At 43.8% G+C, this 21,284-nt stretch overlaps 1 protein-coding gene across 1 annotated transcript in view; it reads right to left on the bottom strand.

Moving 5' to 3' along the window:
• axdnd1 (axonemal dynein light chain domain containing 1) overlaps positions 1-21,284 on the bottom strand; it is a 248,778-nt gene that overhangs the window by 130,038 nt on the left and 97,456 nt on the right. The window contains exon 15 of the mRNA XM_078561454.1: positions 10,573-10,739. Within this exon, the coding sequence (XP_078417580.1) occupies positions 10,573-10,739 (167 nt within the window). The remainder of the gene's footprint in view (positions 1-10,572; positions 10,740-21,284) is intronic.

Here is a 21,284-nt window from a genome sequence, read left to right as displayed (position 1 = left end):
AGAAGGGGAGGAAGAAGAGTGAAAGAGCAATAGTGGTACGGGATTCAATAGTTAGGGGAACAGACGGGCGTTTCTGATGCCGTAGATGGACTCCAGGGTAGTATGTCGCCAGGGTCAAGGATGTCACTGAGCAGCTGCAGGACATTCTTATGGGGGAGGGCGAAGAGCCAGAGGTCATTGTCCTCATTGGTACCAAAGACAGGTGGAAAGAGGAATGAGGTCCTGAACGTAGATTTTAGGAAATTAGGAAAGAGGTTAGAAAGCAGGACTTCAAAGGCAATAATATTAGGATTACTCTCAGTGCCATTTGCTAGTGAGTACAGAAATAGGAAGATAAAGCAAATAAACACTTGGCTGGAGATATGGTGCAGGAGGAAGGGCTTTAGGTTTCTGAGGTGCTAGAACTGGTTCTGAGACACTGGAGCCAGTTCTAGGGCACTGGGGCATGTGGGACCTGCACAAGGCAGTCGGGCTACGCCTTAGCAGGAATGGGACCAATATCCTCGCAGGGATATTTGAGAGTACTGATGGGGAGGGTTTAAACTAGCTTGGTGGAGGGATGGACACCCAAGAGAGAGTTCAGATAGGAGAGAAACAAAGCTGGTAATGGCAGTAAGGAAAATAGTAAGCAAAATCGGAAGGCATGGGAAAAAAGGCTAGAATCAAATAGGATTAAAGTATGGGAAAATGTTAAAGAGGCAGAACTAAAGGCACTCTATCTGAATGCATGCAGCAATCACAACAACATAGATGAATTGACAGCACAAGGAGAAGTAAACGGGTATGATCTAATTGCCATTACTGAGATATGGATGTGGGGTGACCAAGGCTGGGAAATGAATATTCAAGGGTATTCAACATTTAGGAAGGATAGGCAAAAAGGAAAGAAAGTGGGATAACGCTGTTAATAAAGGATGAGATCAGTGCATTTGCGAGAGAGGATCTTAGATCAGAAGATCAAGATGTAGAATCAGTTTGGGTGGAGCTAAGAAACAGCAAGGGGCAGCAAACATTGGTGAGAGTTGTTTATAGGCCACCATAGTTATAATGTCACCTCGAGAACAAGTGGGCGCAAATTTAAAGTAATTAGCAAAAGAAGCAAAAGCGATATGAGGAAAATTTTTTTTATTCACCAAGTGGTTAGGGTTTGGAATGCACTGCTTGAGAGTATGGTGGAGGCAGGTTCAATTGAAGCATTCAAAAGGGAATTTGATTGTTATCTGAAAGGGGAAGGCGGGGGTGAGTTCCTCGTTTGCAGAACCAATATAGACACAATGGGCCAAAAGGCCTCCTTCTGCGCCGTAACAATTCTATGATTCTGAGGGCATGACTTAAATCAGGAAATTAGAGGTGCATGTAATAAGGATAATACAGTAATCATAGGGGACTTCAATCTACATATTGACTGAGTAAATCTAGTTAGCACTTTAATCTCTCACTAATGCTATGGAGGAAGAATTCCTAGAATGTATACAAGATGGTTTTCTAGATCATTGGGCATAATTTTCCAGTCCCGCCAGCGGTGGGTTTCATGGCAGGTGGGAGCGGAGAATTCGGAGAGAGACCAGCCAGAAAATAAGTTGGAATTTTCCCCTCAGCAGCTTCATGGCAGGCTGATGGCAGGTCAACTTTCCCACTGATCCATGTCAGGACCCCTATTTGCATGCATTACCATGTCATGAATATTCATTAAAAATGTAGGTCACCAGAATCATGTTGCCCCTCCCAATTACCTGCCACGCCAGCAGGAAATTAAACTGGTCTGATTTGCGACCGGATATAAGCGGGCTACAGCTGTCCACCTTCACTTTGCTCGTGTCTTTGAGGTTAGTGCAAGATTCAAAGCCTACCTGCAACAGCGCTGCTCTGGGTCGTCAGCAATGCCAGTGTCAGGCCAGGCTGGTGGTGGTGTCTGGTTGGACTGCCCATGGTGGGTGCTTCAGTTGTCGAGTTGTATTGTTCATGGAGGGTGCATCAGCTGTTGAGTTGGGCTGCTCACAATGGGTGCATCAGTTGTTGAGCTGTACTGTTCATGGAGGGAGCATCAGCTGTTGAGCTGGGCTGCTCACGGAGAGTGTTGTCCTTCTTCGGGGTAGTGGGGAATATGACAGAAACATGAGGGTAATGGGTGCAGGGTTATGTTGGTGGGGGGGGAGGGGGGAGTGGTGTTGGAGAAACAATGGCAGGCAGAGGGAAGATTGGGAGTGGGGAAGCTGCAGTCTGGCATGGAAGACTAGAACGCAGACACCGAAGGTGAGTGGATAGGACTGGATTGGCAGGAATGGGAGGGCATGCATGCAGACTCTAGAGTAGGAAGTGGGAGGTTTGTGTGGCACAAGAGGGGCGGGTTGCACAGAGACTCATGAGTGGGGGGGGAAAGGCTTGCACAGGAGGGATGGATTGAATAGAGACTTATTGTGGGGTGGGGGGTGGTGCACGGGAACGGTGTTGTGGTCAATCCTGAAGGAACCGAGGAGCTGAGTAAAAGACAGTCATAGTCTCTGGAGTGAGGCAAAAGCATCAGGGTGAGAGATTAAAGACAGTCCTAAAGCAAAGATTAAAGGCAGTCCTGGGGCTCTGTGGACCTCATTGTTGGGGTGAGAGATTAAAGGCAGCCCTGGGGCTTTGTGGACCTCAGTCAGGCTGAGAGATTAAAGGCAGTCCTGGGGTGCTGTGGACCTCATAGTCAAGGTGAGAGATTAAAGGCAGTCTTGGGACTTCACGGCCATGCTACAGGGCTATGCATGGCATGCACCTCCTGCTCCAGGGATCAATGGGGATCAGGTACAGCTTGGTGTGTAGGGCTTGGTCATTGTCTCACACTCGGTTGGGGAGGGTTTAAATTAGGTTGGCAGGGGGGTGGGAAACTGAGGGGAAATTCAGAGTTGAGAAGAAAGAAACTGGCAGTGGGGAGTACAGAAGTATTAACTGATAAGGAGGATATAGCAAATATATATTTATATATATATATATGTATATAAATAAAAGGAAGATAGAATACTTGGAGACTTTGATACAATTAGAGTAGCAATAGTAAGTCATTACATGGGGTCAGAGTAAGAGTGAAATTAAAAAAACCTAAATCGGCTAATGTGCATGTATGTGAATGCACAGAGTGGGGTTAATAAGAATGGTGAGCTACAGGCACAGATTGACAAATGGAAATATGATACGATTGCTATAACAGAGACCTGGATCAAAGGAGGACAGGACTGGGCGTTAAATATTCCTGGGTATAAGGTGTTTAGGAGAGAGAGGAAAGGAAGAAAAGTTGGGTGCTGGGGGCGCAGTAGTGGCAGTATTGATTAAAGATGGTATTAAAACACTGGAGAGAGAGGATGTTCCAGAGGGGTCAAGGACAGAATCTCGCTGGCTAGAGGTAAGGAATGAAAAAGGTGCAATAACATTGATCGGTGTAGTATATAGACCGCCAACAAGTGGAAGGGATGTAAAGAAACAAATTTGCAAAGGAATTACAGAGAGCTGCAAGAATTACAGAGTAAATATAATGGGGGACTTCAATTATCCAAAAATAGACTGAGTTAGGAATAGTGCCAAGGAACAAGAGGGGACAGAGTTCCTGGAATATGTTCAAGGTAACTTTCTGCAGCAGTATGTTTCAGGTCCAATGAAAGGGAAGGCACTGCTGGACCGGATTGTGGGGAATGAGATGGCCCAAGTGGATCAAATAACAGTGGAAGCACATTTAGGGGACAGTAACCATTGTATCACAAGGTTTAGGCTGGCCATGGGAAAGGACAAGGAACGATCCAGAGCAGGGATAATTAATTGGAGGAAAGCCAACTTCGATGGGATGAGAATGCATCTGAGTCGTGCGAGTTGGAATCAAACATTGGCAGAAAAGACGGTGGCTGAACAATGGACTACCTTCAAGAAAAAATATTGCAGTCAATGTCGAGGTATATTCCCTTGAAGGGAATTGGGACAAGTAAATCCAAGCACCCTGGATGATGAGAGAGATAGAGGTGAAGATGAAAAGGAAGAAGTGCGTGTACAACAGATGTCAGGCAGAAAAATACAAGGGAGAATCAGGCTGAATATAGAAGGACCAGAGAGAAAGTGAAAAAGCTAATAAGAAAAGCAAGGATAGAGCATGAAAAGAGACTGGCAGCAAATATAAAAAGGAATCCCAAGGTCTTCAGCAACCATATAAACAATAAAAGGGTGGCAAAAGAAAGAGTAGGGCCAATTAGGGATAAAAAAAGGGACTTGCACATGGAGGCAGGAGAAATAGCAGAGGCTTTTTGTTTTATTCATTTGCGGGATGTGGGTGTCGCTGGCTAGGCCGATATTTATTGCCCATCCCTAATTGCCCTTGAGAAGGTGGTGGTGAGCTGCCTTTTTGAACCATTGTAGTCCCTATGGTGTAGGTACACCCACAGTGCTGTTAGGGAGGGAGTTTTAGGATTTTGACCCAGCGACAGTGAAGGAACGGTGATATATTTCCAAGTCAGGATGGTGAGTGGCATGGAGAGGAACTTCCAGGTGGTGGTGTTCCCAAGTATCTGTTGCCCTTGCCCTTCTAGAAGGTAGCGGTTATGGTTTTGGAAGGTACTGCCTAAGAAGCCTTGGTGGGTTTTTGCAGTGCATCTTGTAGATGGTGCAAACTGCTGCCACTGTTCGCCGATGGTGGAGGGAGTGAATGTTTGTGGGAGAGGTGCCAATCAAGTGGGCTGCTTCGTCCTGGATGGTGTCAAGCTCCTTGAGTGTTGTTGGAGGTGCACTCATCCAGGCAAGTGGAGAATATTCCATCACACTCCTGACCTGTGCCTTGTAGATGGTGGACAGGCTTTGGGGAGTCAGGTGGTGAGTTACTTACTACAGGATTCCTAGCCTCTGACCTGCTCTTGTAGCCACAGTATTTATATGGCTAGTCCAGTTCAGTTTCTGGTCAATGGTAACCTCCCAGGATGTTGACAGTGGGGGATTTAGCGATGGTAATGCCATTGAATGTCAGGTGGCAATGGTTAGATTCTCTTTTGTGGGAGATGGTCATTACCTCGAACTTGTGTGGTGCGAATGCTACTTGCCACTTGTCAGCCCAGCCTGGATATTAGACGAGTACTTTGCATCTGTGTTTACAAAGGAAGAAGATGCTACCCAGGTCAAGGCGAGAGAAGAATTTACAATTTAGGAGGAAGTTTTAGAAAGGCTATCTTTACTTAAAATTGATACGGTATCAGGACTCGATGAGATGCATCTAAGGGTACTGGGGGAAGTGAGAGTGGAAATTGCAGAGGCACCAGTGATAATCTTCCCGTCTTCCTTAGAGGCGGTGCCAGGGGACTGCAGAATTGTGAATGTTACATCCTTGTTCAAAGCAAAAAAAGCATAAAGCCAGCAACCGCAGACCTGTCGGTTTGACTTCAGTGGTTGGGCAATTTCTCGAAACTATAGTCCAGGACAAAATCAATAGTCACTTAGACAAGTACAGGATAATTAAGGAAAACCAGCATGGATTCATTAAGGGAAAATCATGTTTAACTAACTTTCTGGAGTTTTTTGAGGAGATAACAGAGAAGATTGATAAGGGCAAGACTTTTGAAGTAGTGTATATGGATATTCAAAAGGCATTTGTTACAATACCATGCAACAGACTTGTGAGCAAAATTCTAGTATGGTGACAAACTTTTAGGGGCAGCAGAAATGGAGGAGGATGCTGCATAATCCTTCGCAGTTGAGTGTCAAAGGCTTTTGTGGGGTCAAAGAAAGCCATGTACAAGGGTTGGTGCTGTTCCCTGCACTTCTCTTGCAGTTGCCGTGCAGTGACGATCACGTCCATTGTGCCCCTTAGTGGGCAGAATTCGCATTGCGACTCTGGGAGGAGCTCTTCAGCCACAAGGAGAAGGCGATTGAGGAGGATTCTTGCGATGACCTTCCCTGTGGCTGACAGCAGGGAAATTCCTCTGTAATTACCGCAGTCAGACTTGTCACCTTTCTTGAAGATGGTCACGACTACGACGTCTCTGAGATCTCCTGGCATGCTCTCCTCCTTCCAGATAAGGGAGATGAGGCCATGTATTCTGCGCCAATAGTGCTTCTCCGCCATGCTTTAGTGCTTCGGAGGGGATTCCATCTACTCCTGATGCCTTGTTGCTCTTTAGCTGTCGAATGGCCTTTTCTACCTCATGCCAGGTTGGGATTGTGCTGAGATGGTGGCGGGTAGCATGCTGCAAGGTGGAGTCAAGGACACTGGCATGGAAGACAGAGTCTCTGGTAAGATCATCTTAGAAGTGCTCCTTCCAGCGGGCACTGACTGCCTCTCTGTCCTTCATGAGCACCTCTCCGTTCTTGGCCAGCAGTGGAATGGGACCTCGGGTGCTCAGGCCGTAGGTGATCTTCACTGGCTAAAGAAACCTCGCACATCATGGTGGTCGGCTAACAGTTGGACCTCCTGCGCTTTCTCCACCCACCATCTGTTCTTTTAGGTCATGGGTTTTTTGCTGGACCTCAGCCCTCAGCCGTCTGTAGAGCTGCTTTCTTGCTTTCGAGCTAGGTTGTTGTTTCAGGTTCAAAGATGCCTTATACTTGCGGCTTATCAGCTCCTGGATCTCCTGGTCGTTCTCATCGAAACAGTCTTGGTGTTTCCTAGTCGAGTCACCAAGCGTCTCTTCATAGGTGCTGATTATGGAGGCCTTGAGGGCAAGACCAGGCGCTGTGGACACCCTGCGTCTCTGGGTCATTGGGAGTCGCCAGGTTGGCAGTGAGGCGCCGGCTGAATAGGGCTCTCTTATCAGCGTCCTTGAGTGCTTTAGTGTTGATTTTCCTGCAGCATTGTTTCTGTTGCTGTCGCTACTTTGGGGCTACATTGACATTGATGACAGAGCGAATTGGGTGGTGGCACATCCAGCAGTTGTCGGCTCCTGTCATAGCATGGGTGATACACACGTCCTTGCGGTCCCTCACTCGGACAATGACGTAGTCGAGCATGTGCCAGTGCTTGGGGCGAGGGTGTTGCCATGAGGCCTTGTACTTGTCTCTCTGATGGAACAAGATGTTGACTATGACAAGGCCATGTTCTAGGCATTTTGTCAGGAGCAAGGTACCGTTAATGTTGGAATTCCCCACCCCCTCTCTGCCAGTTACATCTCCCCAGAGATCTGTGTCCTTCCCAACTCTGACGTTGAAGTCACCATGGAGAATCAGCTTATCGCCAGCTGGGACTTAGGCCAGGGATTGTTTGAGGCTGAAGTAAAATTCCTCTTTGGACTCGTCTGTAGCATCCAGTGTTGGGGCGTATGCACTGAGGTCTGTATCACATTCGTTCCGGGCTAAGGTGAGCCGAAGGTTCATGAGGTGCTCGTTTATCCCACAAGGGCTGTTTTTAAGGCGGCCAACTAGTTTGTTTTTAATGGTGAAGCCAACCCCGTGGAGGTGGTGATCTTCTACTGGTTTACCTTTCCAGAAGAAGGTGTAACCACCACCTTGTTCCTTGAACAGGCCTCCACTGCCCGCCAGGTCTAACATAGGGCAGCGACGTCATAATCAAAACGTCTGAGCTCCTGGGCAACGATAACAGTACGCTGTTCCGGTCTGTCGCTTTTGGGGTTGCCCACGAGGATCTTTACTTTCCAAGTCACGAACTTTATTTTAAGTGAGTGGAAGATGCCTGTGCTTGAGATCTTTTAACGTGGGATGGCCATTGCACACCAGCTACCACTCAGGCTTGACAGAGAAAGGCCTTGGTCCAGTGGCAAGGGGTCCAAGATGACTGGAGACCAGGCTCCGTAATGTGGGCCTAGGAAATACAGACACACATACTCCTACTTTCCTCTTTTCTCCTTCCCACAAGACCTCTCTCCCTGGTATTCATGAAGTGCAGGCGGCCTCACGATCTCGCTGTTGGCTCGTCCTCCACTGCTCTGGGCAGTAACCGCGAGGTGGTGATTCCTGCCTTCGGGTCCTCAAGATGGTGGTTGAAACATTGCAGGCCTGAAGGATTCCCTCTTGGTTCACTGGAGACAATGGAAGTGGGAAGTTTCTGTCTATTTCAGATGAAATTGTGGCTGAGCTCTCGGTCTCCAACTCACTCTGGCGTAGTCCGGTTCACTCAATGTTTAAGCATGTGAATTTTCTCCTGTGTCATGTCCTATAGCTTAAAGCCTAAAGGCACTGGCTCGGCTGTGCACAACATTCCGCCAGTGGAATCTGCTGCAACTCATGTCCAGCTATTCGCCCGCATTCCGGCATTGGGCTCCCTCACTCGGGAAAACTGATTCGGCAGTGGCGGCAGATTGTTTCCTGGTCCCTGCGTTCTAGCTGCTCCTCCGGCCATTCCCAGCACCGTATTGGGAGACACTAGGTGAGAGACTTATTTGCTGAACAGTATGGGTTCAACATCATCACTTCACCACCACATTAGCCAAGGAGACACATGTTTATAGGAGGACACAACCAAACAGTCAAGAGGACGCTCACGAAATGCCGAGAGACAAAGGAAGACCCAAACCTTGCCTTATTGTCACTCTGATCTACACCTCTCAGTCACCTGCAGAGCTGTTGAATGCAGGAAAGTATAAGATAACTCTGCCAAGCAAGATACTCCCTCTTGGTGACTAGGAGGCAGTAAGACAACAACTCAAGTGATGCACTAATAGAAGGTCAACACTTCAACAAGCATGCTAAATCCCTGCTTAAGCTGGTGAAAGGATAAACTGTACGTGTACAGGATCCAATCATGAAAACCTGGAACCCAGCAAAAGTTGTTGGTGAAGATGAGACTCCAAGGTCATACATCATCGAGACCAAAACAGGTAAGCAAACGAGGAGCATCAGAGTCCATATTCGACCTACACCTGAGTTGGAAAAGCAGAAAAAAATCATCAGCAACATCACTAACCAGCGAGGCAATATCAGCAGCGTCACTAACAAGCAGTGCAACATCAACAATGCCATCAGCAAGTGACACAACATTAGTAACATCAAACACAACTCCTAACAACACCAGGGCCAACATGCACAACATCACCTGTGCACCACGCCAACTCACCACTGAGAGCGATGAATGCCAAGCCGACAAGATGGAGGCGCAACGTCCCATCACCGAAGTGATAACATGAAGATATGAACATAGAGAAATAGGAACTAAATGTTATGAGAATGCACACTGGGGTGCCACATTTTACTGCTGCTCTGCAGTCATGTGCCAAGTAACAATGTATCAGTCCACCAGCCACATGGTGAGATGCAAAAAATACACTTGATGAAGCTCCAGTATTTTTGAGCCTAAAGTAAGATTATTTCTAACTTATTGCAAACTAGAAGACATAATGGTGCACTTCAGGTAGATTCCCTGATTGAAAATGCCAGACTGATAAAAGCTTGCTTGCCAGGACCAAATAAATTTAAATATCTGTCAAATTCAGAAAAACTGCCAAGCATGTATTTGAACAAACTTTTAGCTGGAGCCTTCCCTGTCATTATCTGTCTCAGCAAACTAATTGTTTCAACAAAGTTGGAATATGATTTATATGAATGAAGTTAACTACTTAGGTACTATGACTTAGTACTAAAACAGCCAATAGCATTCTAAACACTAGCCCAAAATGCTCCATTTTGTCATAGCCTACAATTCACCAAATGCTCAATGAGTACATGCACTATATAATAAAAGCATGGTACAGATTAGGAAGATTCTAGGTTTGATCTCTGCTCAGATCATTTATATTAGCTAGGCTGGCAGTAAAGTTGCTTTAGTTGGCCAGAGTACTCCAGGTGCGAGAGGATAGGAAAAAAATCGTGATTGCTACCTGCCTGCCAAAATGTATAGGTCTGCAGACAGCAGATGAGGTAAGGGGTAGTTCTGCTGTAACCAAAGTTAAATAATCTATTAAGCTAAACTCAAGGATCACACATGAAGAAATGACATTTGCATAGGATACTGCAGGGCTGTCAATACCAAATGTTATGTCTCAGCTTAGAACAGTGTGTCAAAAGAGGAAGCAATAAAAATGGCAGAAAACAGTAGAAGAATAAAAGTGTGCTGACTGCAAAATTGTTATTTTAATCAGATAGCTAAGGCTCGGTTGGAAAAAAATACTTGAAGTCCGAAAATACTTTCTGTACTATTTCTGAAACAGTACATCAGAATGTCAACTTGGCTCTGTAGCTGTGCATTCAAGTTGAACGTTAGGACATGGGGTCATGATCTAGGCTGAAAATTCAATGCCAAGGGAGTGCTGCAGCGTCAGAGGTGGTATCAAACTTAGCCCGGTCTATCAATTTAAGTGGCTAATACTGTGCAAAAATTGGCTGTCATCCTGATCTAAGAAATAATAGTGACTAAGTTTCAAAAGTTATTAATAGTTGCAAAGCACATTGGAATGTGAAATATTCCACATGAACGTAAATTATTTCTTTATTGACTAATGAAAATTCTGGCCCATCTAACCTACATTGTAGATCGTGTTGGAGCCTGAGAACGGGAAAAACTAAGGGAGAAAATATAAATTTAAATCAGTAGAAATTTGAAAGGTTATTTTTGTTTTCAGGTATCAAGTGACTCAGTACTCCTACCATATTCAATAAATCCCACTGGATAACAATACCTACGCAATTTTGTCAGAAAAATATTTGTGCCATTTCTTAAAGCCAGATAGAATCAGTTCTCGTTTTTCCCGACTTGAATTCTCTGCATCATCTAGATTTTTAGTGAACTTTGTCATCCGCCTTCTCCAGTGCTCAGTGATTTGCTGTAGTTCGGTCTGGTCTTCTGCATCCTAACAATATAGAGTTAAAACAGCAAATAAGTTGAAGTTATTTATTAACAGTATAAGATGTTGGTAGGCTTTAAAGAGATGAAACTCTGCAAGAATATCTTTTTCCCCAAAGCGCAACAAGCCACTCAAATACAAAAGCAAAATACAGTAGATGGTGGGCTTTGGAAGAATATGGGTCCATGCAAAATACTGAAAGGGCAGGGGAAGGTGTGGGATTGTGAATTCATGTACATCAATGCACCTCACTGTTTGTGATAAACACACAATGGGTTAAAACAACTTTCAGTTCTGTTGAACAGAGATGCTTTGTAAAAGATGAAAAGTTGAAAAAGTGGGAATGTCACTTATCCATGTCTTAAGGGTTTGGAAAATGTTATAGTGATAAAATAATTAAAGCGCTTGGGTGGACCATGTAAACATTGGAAGAGATTGATGAACACAGGTATCAGTATCACAGGCTAAAATCTGTATTCTACTAACATTTATAAATGTGGTTAGCACCAGCTAAACCAAACATGACCTGCTGATATGGTAGTCATGATAATGAAAAACTTATAAATGGAAATGATCTAAAGATGGATCTTGAAGATTTGAAGTGATGGAGTTGTGAATGTTTCCTTTGGCAGGTCATCCCACTGTGGGATTATTCTTGGAAAAAAAGATTGTTAATACACTGTCTTGGAAACAAATAGTTTTTGTAGTTTATGTGGACGGCTACCTTGTGTTTTGTCATTGCCAGAGGGCACTAGGTACTTGTTTCTGTCAATTCCTGCCAGTCCATTCCATATTTTATAGAACTTGGTCAATCTATTTTTCTCCCTCCTTTGCTGTGGTGATTCCCATTCCAAATCTTTGATTAAGGATGTGACTCAAGTGTATTTCCCATACTGATTTATGCAGAATCTTTGGATTGCTTCAATCTTATTTATATCTCTTGCTATATAAGGATCCCACACACAATATGCACACTCCAGGATTGGATGAACAAATGTTTGGTAAACTCTTACTCTGATATCTTTGCTGCATTACCAAAGATTCCTCCTCAGAAATTCAAGAACCCTGTTTGCTTTGGAGGTAATCTGATGAATGTAGAATCCCCATTGGAGATTGTTTTTAAACATGGTTGTGTATCTACCTGTTGGAGAATTTGCTTACAGAACTTAAAGATATCTGTTGTTGGTGATGCACAGCATAGCATTTTTTGGCATTGAATGCCATCACCAATTGGTTCTGCCATTTTTGCAATTCCTGAAGATCATCTTGCAATGAATTAATGTGATCTTAAGTCTCGAGTTTTCCCTGTTGCATAAATCACGCAGTAATCTGCAAATAGTCACACCCTGTTTTTTAAATTGTTAGGACGGTTGTTTATGTATGTCAAGAAGAGTAAAGGTTCCAACACAGTTCCCTGGGGCACTCTGGAGAGGACATCTCTAAGAGAGGATGATTCCCCATCATGTTATCTGAAGTTTGCATTGTGTGTCTTTTAATGTACTGTAATTTAGTGTTACTATGGATGGAAAGTAGAGATCAAAAGGTAGGACTGGTATAAGTATTTAAAGCAAACCACTGTTTGCTGTTGTCTGGTTGGAACTGTGTCGCTTGGTGCTTGAGTTCTGTAGTGAAATTTGAACCCAGTAATAAAAAATCATATAAATGGAATTGTGTCCTATGATTTGACTGAGTGGTCATGTTGGATTGTGTAACATGAGCTCATTAAAGTTAAAAATCTGAGTCTGCCATTGTTACAACTGATGTCTGTGTTTAAGTATTGAAGAAAATAGAAAATAAAGCAGTCCAACATAATGGTGACCCTGACATGATGTTTCAGATGTAGTGTTTCTGATGTGATGTTTCAGACACGATTTCCTCTCGGAGTTCGTTAAGTCAGACCTGATTGTTTTTCAGAGTTCTATATAAGTCATAGTTGATTCAAGGAAGTGTTCTCCAACATTTGGTTAGCCAACGTGATATTTTCAAACTTTGCCATGGTGGTGTAGGTTTAAAAAAGTGTTTCCCAGGCATCAGTTTGAAAGGTGACTATTCTCGTAGGGGTAGTGACCTAAATGGGTTCTCCAGTTAACAATGGGAGAGTCAGAGAACATTCCAGCTGAAGTCCAGTTATTTTTTTAATAAATGGATTGAATCTAAAGGGGGAGTCTTATCAGGTAGGGCAGGAAGCAATGTCAGAAGGATGGAGAGAGACACTGAAGTCCTCAGTGGAGAGGTTACTGTTCAAAAATGAAAAGAAGTGTTACAGTATCTAATTCTGGAAATTCAGGAGTTAGGAGAAGAGGCTGAGGCCAGAAATAAAGAGGTTGCAGAACTTGCAGAGCAGCTAATGGCAGCTGGGAAAAAGATAGAAAACTGGAGATTTCAGGCACTTGGAGCAGCCAGAACAGATTCTGACACTGGATCAGCAGGTTACAGAAGAACAGAACAAAAATCACGATTTAGAGCAAAGGATATCTAAATGGCAGAAAGCGACACTGGTGGAGACCTGGGCAGGCAAAATAAGATCAGCAACTGACAGTATTAGCTAACCCAGCAGAGATGAAAATTAATGAAGCCTGGTGATGTTCAGAGGATCCCCCAGCTCCAAAGCTTGAAAAGAGGACTTTGGGACAAGCAGAATAGCCACCAATCCCTCCCATGCCCACCATTGTTTCCCCAACCTCGGAGCCCCAAACCTATATGGTTCAAGTGGCAACGGAGGAGGAACAGTTAGGTGCCTCTTTGGCTCCTCAGATACTTGTTACCACACAACTATACGTTCAACCTTCCAGTAACACATTAGGACAAACATAGCGAGAGCCTGAGAGTGAATCTTTCATTCCCTATGGAGGTTATGAAGCTAACACAATCTTTAGGGTTCTAGGATTCTGGGTATGAACAAGGAAAAGTAAAATTAGAGGACATGAGAGGAAGAAAAGAGATCACGAAGGATAACATTATACAGGTTCAGATGTCATAAAAGAAAATCCTAGGTTAGGGAAAATAAAAGTAAAGAAATTAAAGAGGCCCACAGCCAAAAGTTAAAACTGCTGTGAGAATAGGCAGCATGTTCTGTTTCAAAGGAAAGAGAAAGACCTGGTTTTGTTTTTCAGTTTCTGCCATGAAACTGTGGGGATGCTCGCTGATCAGTGAATAATCTGTGAATGAAAGGCAGTTTCAATGTTCTGTGTTATGTTTGTTTTCAGTGTTTGCATCTTTCACTGTTTTGTTTTACCTATCATAGTTACTGGCATGTGCTGTTCTATATTTGTTACTTTCTTGCCCACGTATACACACATGTATTGTTTTGGGAAACTTGAGTCATGTTTTTGGCTTTGAATTGATTGAAACTGTTTCTTGGGCTCAAGACCTGGGAACATTGTTATAATATGGCAGGCGGTAATTGCCGGCCTGAACAAATCCCTAAGGGAAACTTAGCCAAGCTATCACAACGATTTGCAATTTGTATTTTTATTACGAGGAGGTATGTACACTGAAGTCAGAAGTAAAGAGTCCACTACCATTTCTGGAGATTTTAAATATTAAATTAAAACATTTAATAACAAAGGAAAACTCAAATACACAAGATTACAGTTACACAGTTAACATTAGTTTTACCACATTTCTCAAAAGATTTCTACTTAGCTAGACTCCCAAATAAATACCCTTTTCCCAGGCAACTGTCTAAATAGATTCTTAATCTATAAAACATGCAGTAATATTACCACAAGGCACCCATTGTTGTGATAAGGGAGTATTTCACAGCTTCTCTCTCCCTCTCACTCGACAATGGAAATCCAAGGCTTTTAACAAAATCTTGCTTTCTGGAACAAGCAAGCACTCCTCAGGGGTGGCTAAAGTCTACCCCAGGGACCCAGCCTAATGCTCTGGCAACACAAGTTCAAATCCCACCAAGGCAGCTGGTGGAAGTTAAATGCAATTAATGAATAAATCTGGAATTAAACGCCAATCTCAGTAATGGTGACCATGAAACCATTGTTGATTACTGTAAAAAGGAAATCTGCTGTCTTTACCTGGTCTAGCCTACACGTGATTCCAGACCCGCAGTAATATTGCTGACACTCAATTGCCCTCTCAAGTGACTGAGCAAGCCATTCAGTTGTACCAAGCCGCTACAGAAATGTTGAAAAGGAATAAAATTGGATGGTCCACCAGGCATCAACCTAGGCACCAGAAACAACAAAGACACACCCTGCCAAGTTGACCCTGCAAAGTCCTCCTTACTAACATCTGGGGGCTTGTGCCAAAATTGGGAGAGGTGTCCCACAGACTAGTCAAGCAACATCCTGACATGGACATGCTCAATGAATCATACTCTACAGCCAATATCCCAGGTACCCCCATCACAGTCCCTGGGTATGTCCTGTCCCACTGGCAGGACAGTACCAGAGGTGCCAGCACAGTGGCAAAACAGTTGGGAGGGACTTTCCCTGAGAATCCTCAACACTTGCTCCAGATCCCATAAAGTCACATGGTATCAAGTCAAACATGGGTAAGGAAACCTCCTGCTGCTCATTAGCTACCTCCTTCCATCAGTTGATGAATCAGTACTCTTCCATGTTAAACACCACAAAAGAAGCACTGAGGGTGGCATAGAATGTACTCAGCGTGGGGGACTTCAATGCCCATCACCATGAGTTGCTTAGCAGCACCACTACTAACTGAGTTAGCTGAGTCCTCAGGGACATATCTGCCAGACTGGTCCAGTGACACGGAATGAGGGAACCAAGAGGAGTGAAAAACCTGGCCCTTACCAATCTATTTGTAGTAGAGGAATCTATCCATGACACAATTGGTAGGAGTGGCCACGCACAGCCCTTCTGAATTCAAAGTCCCATCTTCATACTGAGAATACCATCAATCATGTTGTGCGGCACAACCACCGTGTTAAATGGGATAAATGCAGGACAGATCTAGCAGCTCATAACTGGCAAACCATGAGGCGCTGTGAACCATCAGCAGCAGAATTGTATTGAACCACAATCTGTAACCTCATGGCTGGCATATCCCTCACTTTACCATCACCATCAAGTCTGGGAATCAACCCTGGTTTAATCAGGAGAGCACATAAGAAGCAACACCAGGCATACCTAAAAATGAGTGCCAAACTTGTCAAGCTACAATACAGGACTACGTGCATGTCAAGCTGTGGAAGCAGCATGCTTTAGACAGAGCTAAGTGATCCCACAACAAAAGGGTCGGATCAAAGCTCTGTAGCCCTGCCACATCCAGTCATGAATGGTAGACAATTAAACAACTAACAGGAGGAGTCGTCTCTACAAATATCCCCATCATTAAAAGACAAGGTTGAGACATTTGGAACCATCACTCAGAGATGTCACGTGGATGATCCATCTTGGCTTCCTCCTGAGGTCACTGACCTCACAGAAGCTAGTCTTCAGCCAATTTGATTCACTCCATGTGATATCAAGAAATGGCTGAAGGTACTGGATACAGCAAAGGCTATGGGCCCTAACAACTTCCCAGTAGTATCTGACAACATTTAATCCAGAAGCAGTACAGTAAGGAAAATTTTTTAATTCTTTGAAAGGTCTGTGGAATCTGAATTGTTTTAATAATATTTGAAAAGGACTTTTAAGTGTTTGCATCATTTGTAAAGGGATCAATTGTACCTTTTGTTATATAAAAAAATATTGGTCCATGTAACCTGGCCACCCTTGGCCTGGAACCAGTGCCAACAGGAAGGAGGTTAAGGTACAGACACATGTGTCCAAACACAAAGAGGAACTGCAGACATAGAGGAAAAATACAAGCTTATCTGTATTAAAAAAAGCTTAGCCAGAGAGTGGTGAATCTATGGAATTCATTGTCACAGAAGACTGCGGAGGCCAGGTCATTGAGTGTATTTAAGACCGAGATAGATAGGTTCTTGATTGGTAAGGGGGTCAAAGGTTACGGGGAGAAGGCGGGAGAATGGGGTTGAGAAACTTATCAGCCATGGTTGAATGGCGGAGCAGACTCGATGGGCCAAATGGCCTAATTTCTGCTCCTATGTCTTATGGTTTTTTTATTAAGCAAAGGAGCTGGAGGCACAGATACAGACGCAAAGAGAAAGTAGTCAGAGTCAGAAGGAGGAACACACCGAATTCTTGTGAGGAGCAGAAACAAATCTTTCTCAGGAAGAGGTCAGTTTTTCTGTTTGGCAAAAAAGGAAACAGGAGCTCCCTGGAGGCATTGTACAAGTTAGCTTAAAAAAACGTTTAAAACCTGGAAAGTAGCGTGAATAGCTTGGAGTTAATAAAGTTCTGGGTGTTTTCCCAGAAGCAGCCAAAATGCGAATCGGGGTGTTATTGGTTGGTTAGTTGAAAAGGAGCTCTGAAAAGCTACACCGTCAGGACTATCGTGACGAGAGGGAAAGAAGGTTCATAGATGGGTGCCTTCCTGATGATAATCGCACCTGTGAAACTCAAAGCTGAAAGTTGTAAATAGATAGGACTCTTGACCTACCCTGTGTGAAAAAAACAGCATATTGCGGAATTATGTAGCTCTGTAGTGCCACATTTGTGCGAGGAAGTGATGTAAATGCTTATGGTTGTGTAAGACATATGCTTGTTGTATCGACCATTTAAAGTGACATTTACTTTTTATTTGAAGTATTATTTGCCTGTTAATTCACATCTGATTTACATGGGTTTTGATTCATAGAGAAACATAGAAAATAGGAGCAGGAGTAGGTCATTCGGCCCTTCGAGCCTACTCCGCCATTCAATATGATCATGGCTGATCCTCTATCTCAATGTCGTACTCCTATGCACTCCCCAAACCCCTTGATGCCCTTAGAGTCCAGAAATCCATCTACTTCCTTCTTAAATATATTCAGTGACTTGGCCTCCACAGCCTTCTGAAGTAGAGAATTCTATAGGTTCGCCACCCACTGAGTGAAAAGATTTCTCATAATCTCAGTCCTAAATGGTCTACCTCTTAACCTGAGACTGTGACCCCTTGTTCTAGACACCCCAGCCAGAGGAAATATCCCTGCATCCAGTCTGTCCATCCCTGTCAGAATTTTATATATTTCAATGGGATTCCCTTTCATTGTTCTAAACTCCAGGGAATACAGGCCTAGTCGGCCAAATCTCTCCTCATACGACAATCCTGCCATCCCAGGAATCAGTCTGGTAAACCTGTGTTACACTCCCTCTATGGCAAGTATATCCTTTCTTAGGTAAGGACAAAACTGCACACAATACTCCAGGTGTGGTATCACCTAGACCCTGTACAGCTGCAGTAAGACATCCTTGCTCCTGTACTCAAGTCCTCAAGCAATGAAGACCAACATACCATTTGCCTTCTTAACTGCTTGCTGCATCTTGTTTTCAGTGATTGGTGTACCAGGACACCCAGGTCCCTTTGTACATCAACATTTCCCAATTTATCACCATTTAAATAATAATTTGCTATTCTGTTTTTCCTACCGAAGTGGATAACTTCACACTTATCCACATTATATTGCATCTGCCATGGTATTTGCCCACTCACTCAACTGGTCTAAATCACTTTGAAGCCTCTTAACACCCTCCTAACCACTCACATTCCCACTAAGTTTCATATCATCAGCAAACTTGGAAAAATTACATTTGGTTCCCTCAACCAAATCGTTGATATGTATTGTGAATAGCTGGGGCCCAAGCATTGATCCCTGCGGTACCCCACTAGACACCGTCTGCCACTCCAAAAAAGATCCTTTTATTCCTACTCTCTGTTTCCTGTCTGCTAAGCAATTCTCAATCAATGCCAAAAATTACCCCCAGTCCCGCGTGCTTTAATTTTGCACACTAACCTATTATGTGGGATTTCCCTTTCATAAATCCATGTTGACTTTGTCTAATCCCGTTGATTCATGTTAAAGGAAAAGCTATAAAAATGGAATCTTGTTGGTAATTTCTTCATTTCGGGGTCATTTAATAAATGTGATTACTTTTGCTTTATGGTTCCCCACAGGGATTGTATCAAGTGGTACCGAAGACTTGTGCTCCAGAATTAGCTGTGCTTTGAGCCAAGCTTTCCAATGCAGCAACACTGGCATCTACCCGCCAATGTGGGAGATTGCCCAGGTATGTCCTGTCCATAAAAGACAGGAAAATCCAATCTGGCCAATTAGTGCCATATCAGATGTTCAGTTTTGGGTTCTCCAGGGCATTCAGCTCCTCTGACCTCATTACAGCCTTGGCCCAGCCATGAACAAAAGAGTTGAACTTAAGAGCTGAGGTGAGAATGACTGCCCTTGGCATCAGGACAGCATTTGACATCAACAAGCCCTGGCAAAATTGAGCGTAGAGGAGCGTAAAGTGATACATTTTGGTAGGAAGAACGAGGAGAGGCAATATAAAATAATGATACAACTCTAAAGGGGTACAGGAACAGAAGTACCTGGGGGCATATGTGCACAAATTATTGAAGGTGGCAGTTCAGGTTGAGAAAGTGGTTAATACAGCATACAGGGTCCAGGGCTTTATAGAGAGAGACAGAGTACAAAAGTGAGGAAGTTATGCTTAACCTGTACAAAACACTGGTTCAGCCTGAACTGGAGTACTATGTCCAATTCTGGGCTCCACATTTTAGGAAGGATGTAAAGCCATTAGAAATGGTGCAGAAAAGATTTAAAGAATGATTCCAGGGATGAGGGACTTCAGTTATGTGGATAAATTGGAGAAGCTGGGGCTGTTCTCCTTAGAGAAGAGAAAGTTGAGGGAGACAGAGGGTGATGACAGAAGGATGCTTAGTGACTGGAAGCCAGTGTCCAGTGGCGTACCACAGGGATCTGTGCTGGGTCCCCTATTATTTGTCATTTATATAAACGACATAGATGGCTATGTGGGGGGTACGATTAGTAAGTTTGCGGATGACACAAAGATTGGCTGGGTGGTTAACAGTGAGGTTGAGTGTCTTGGGCTACAGGAAGATATGGACAGGATGGTCAAATGGGCAGATAAGTGGCAGATGGAATTTAACCCTGAAAAGTGAGAGATGATACACTTTGGAAGGAATAATTTGACAAGGAAGTATTCAATGAACGGCATGACACTAGGAAGTTCTGAGGAACAAAGAGACCTTGGCGTGTGTGTCCATAGATCTCTGAAGGCAGAGGGGCATGTTAGTGGGGTGGTGAAAAAGGCATATGGAACACTTGCCTTTATCAATCGAGGCATAGATTACAAAAGTAGGGAGGTCATGTTGGAGTTGTTTAGAACCTTGGTGAGGCCACAGCTGGAGTACTGTGTGCAGTTCTGGTCGCCACATTATAGGAAGGATGTGATTGCACTGGAGGGGGTGCAGAGGAGATTCACGAGGATGTTGCCTGGGATGAAACATTTAAGTTATGAAGAAAGGTTGGATAGACTTGGGTTGTTTCCGTTGGAGCAGAGAAGACTGAGGGGTGACCTGATCAAGGTGTACAAGATTATGAGGGGCATGGACAGGGTGGATAGGGAGCAGCTGTTCCTCTTATTTGAAGGGTCAGTCATGAGGGGACATAAGTTCAAGGTGAGGGGCAGGAGGTTTAGGGGGAATGTGAGGAAAAACTTTTTTACCCAGAGGGTGGTGACGGTCTGGAATGCGCTGCCTGGGAGGGTGGTGAAGGCAGGTTGCCTCACATCCTTTAAAAAGTACCTGGATGAGCACTTGGCACATCATAACATTCAAGGCTATGGGCCAAGTGCTGGTAAATGGGATTAGGTAAGTAGGTCAGGTGTTTCTCATGTATCAGTGCAGACTCAATGGGCCGAAGGGCCTCTTCTGTACTCTGTGATTCTGAGAGATTTTGATCGAGGTGTTTAAAATCACGAGGGGCCTGGCCAGAGTAGATAGGGAGAAATTGTTCCCATTGGTGGAAGGGTCAAAAACCAGAGGACATTGATTTAAGGTGAATGATAAAACAACCAAAGGCAACCTGAGGAAAAGTCTTATTGTGCAATGCGTGTTTTGGATCTGGAATGCATTGCCTGAGAGTGTGGTGGATGCAGATTCAATCGTGGCTTTCAAGAAGGAATTTGATAATTATCTGAAAAGAAAATATGTGCAGGGCTATATGGGAAAGACAGGGAGGTTTGACTGGCCGAGTTGCTCTTGAGGTGAGCCAGCATGGACATGGCCTCCTTCAGTGCTGCAGTCAGAATAGAAAGTGGTGCAGATGTTATGACTGGCACCAGTAGTGTCAAAACTACTGGTGCTATGTAGCTAAATTTTGAGGCCTAAATATTTTAAGAAACTTTCTAACAATTCTACTTACTCTTCAAATTTTTCTATGAAATATTTAATACATTCAATAGATAGAACATGTTGTAGGTATTTTGTAAGAAGTTTCAACCATGCCATGTAAAGTTTCAAATATTTTAACTCCTTTTGAAACTTAAAAAGATTCTAGACCAAGGTTGAATTATTCTATGAAAAGCTCAAACCATTACATGGAATATTCCAAGTTTGTATAACATCTTTTTGAATATTTTCAATGTTGCAACATAAGCACAATTCTTGCAAGCAGCAGTAGTAAAGGATATTCAGCCCATTAAA

Source organism: Cetorhinus maximus, chromosome 17 (genome assembly GCF_964194155.1).
Source record: "Cetorhinus maximus chromosome 17, sCetMax3.hap1.1, whole genome shotgun sequence".
Lineage (NCBI taxonomy): Eukaryota > Metazoa > Chordata > Chondrichthyes > Lamniformes > Cetorhinidae > Cetorhinus > Cetorhinus maximus.
Note: the sequence above shows the minus strand (reverse complement) of the source record. Positions and strands in the feature narration are given on the sequence as shown.